The sequence below is a fragment of the Plectropomus leopardus genome, chromosome 8, assembly GCF_026936395.1.
Source record: "Plectropomus leopardus strain MGB_pleo_1.0 chromosome 8, ASM2693639v1, whole genome shotgun sequence".
NCBI classification, from domain to species: Eukaryota; Metazoa; Chordata; class Actinopteri; order Perciformes; family Serranidae; genus Plectropomus; species Plectropomus leopardus.
The window spans coordinates 26,366,112-26,367,600 of record NC_142183.1 but is presented as its reverse complement, the minus strand read 5'-3'; the positions used below and the strand labels follow the sequence as shown (position 1 = coordinate 26,367,600).

General features: G+C 46.0%; 1 protein-coding gene across 3 annotated transcripts in view; it reads left to right on the top strand.

The window, feature by feature from the left end:
* The first annotated feature begins 371 nt into the window (after window positions 1–371).
* ebf1a (EBF transcription factor 1a) overlaps window positions 372–1,489 on the top strand; it is a 58,189-nt gene continuing 57,071 nt past the window's right edge. For all 3 annotated transcript variants that reach the window (XM_042492867.2, XM_042492866.2, XM_088081268.1), the window contains exon 1: window positions 372–745. In XM_042492867.2, the coding sequence (XP_042348801.1) occupies window positions 612–745 (134 nt within the window). In that variant the 5' untranslated portion in view covers window positions 372–611. The remainder of the gene's footprint in view (window positions 746–1,489) is intronic.

The following is a 1,489-nucleotide window of genomic DNA, read 5'->3' as shown; positions in this document are numbered from 1 at the left end:
AAATCACCCGAGCAGGAGCTGACGAGGAGCCGGAGCCGCCGTTGCCCAGGACTGCCTCTTAATTGCGCGTAATCTTCCCGTTTCATTCATCTGAACAGAGGAGAAGACTTTGTAAATAAAGAGACGGAGCGAAGGAGGTTGAAAAGCGTTTCATCTCCTTCTCACTGTGGACTGTTTGTTGAAAAAAAATTGACATTTTGCTTGTGTTTTTGTCAGCTGCACCTTGATCCGGGGGACTGTCGCCAACTCAGTGCAGCCTCTCATCCTGCGCTTCCCCTTTCATCGCGCTCAACGTTGTTCATCTTCACAGCTGCTGCTTCCCCCTTCTTTTTCTTGTGGAGTCGCTGACATGAGGTGCAGCTAACCCTGGATGCTGACAGCTCCCCTTTTTCCTTCCACATGTCGCATCTTTTGTTTACTTTGAGAAACACACGCGCAACTAAACGCCAAGTGAAATAGACCACGCCACTTTGCTCCTCTGACAGCGCGATCAAACAGACGCAAGAGGAGGAGAGGCAGAGGGAAAAAAGGAGGGAGCCGAGGAGAGGAGGATAGAGAGAGAGAGGAGAGAGAGTGAGAGAGAGATAGCGACAGTGTGAAGGTGCGTTTTGATGTTTGGCATCCACGAGAGCATCCAGAGGAGTGGGAGTAGTATGAAAGAAGAGCCCATGGTGGCCGGGATGAACGCGGTTCGGACATGGATGCAGGGCGCCGGAGTGCTGGACTCCAACACAGCCGCCCAGAGGTGAGCCCGAGGCGGCCTTGGCGCTGCGCTGACACCGGGGCGCGGAGATCGGGGGGAGCAGAGAGCACGTTATGATCTGCGGTGTTAAAGACGGAGCGGCTGTATCACTTGGGGCAGCACGCGTTCCCAGAGGACGTATAGTTGGATAACCACTGTTCCTGCTGGCTTTATAAGTTTTTAGCTCCAAGTCCAACATGATATGTGGCTCAGAGTGGTTTAGCATATTTTTGGACGGAAAGCAATGTTGGCTCCAAGCACTTTTAGGCTTTCAGGGTTTAAACGTGGGTTTACATTAACTTTGGTGTGTGAAAAGTGTGCAGTGAGAGTGTGTTTACGATTTTTAACTCACTTTGGTGGTTGTTTCTCCCTTTTTTGGTTGTGATAAAGCAATGTAGGTTACTTTTTGCATATATATTTTTTGCACAGCTTGAATTTAGTAGTTTTTAATCAAGTTTTTATATTTTGAATCGGGTTGGTTAAGTTTAAAATAAAAACATCACACTTTAGGGACAGAAGCCCTATTGTTATTAGAGCAATTAATCTGTCCAAATTATGCTTGTAATATAAATGAGTATAATTAACCATTTGGGCCTGCAGCTTTATATTTAAACGTATTTATTACATAATTGTTGACTGAACCGTAAAGTGCGTTGGTGCGCATCAGAAAGAGGTTTTCAAATTAAATTATATACACTTGTGCATTTTATAGTGCACTCTGACTGAAACAAAAGCGACTGTAAAATT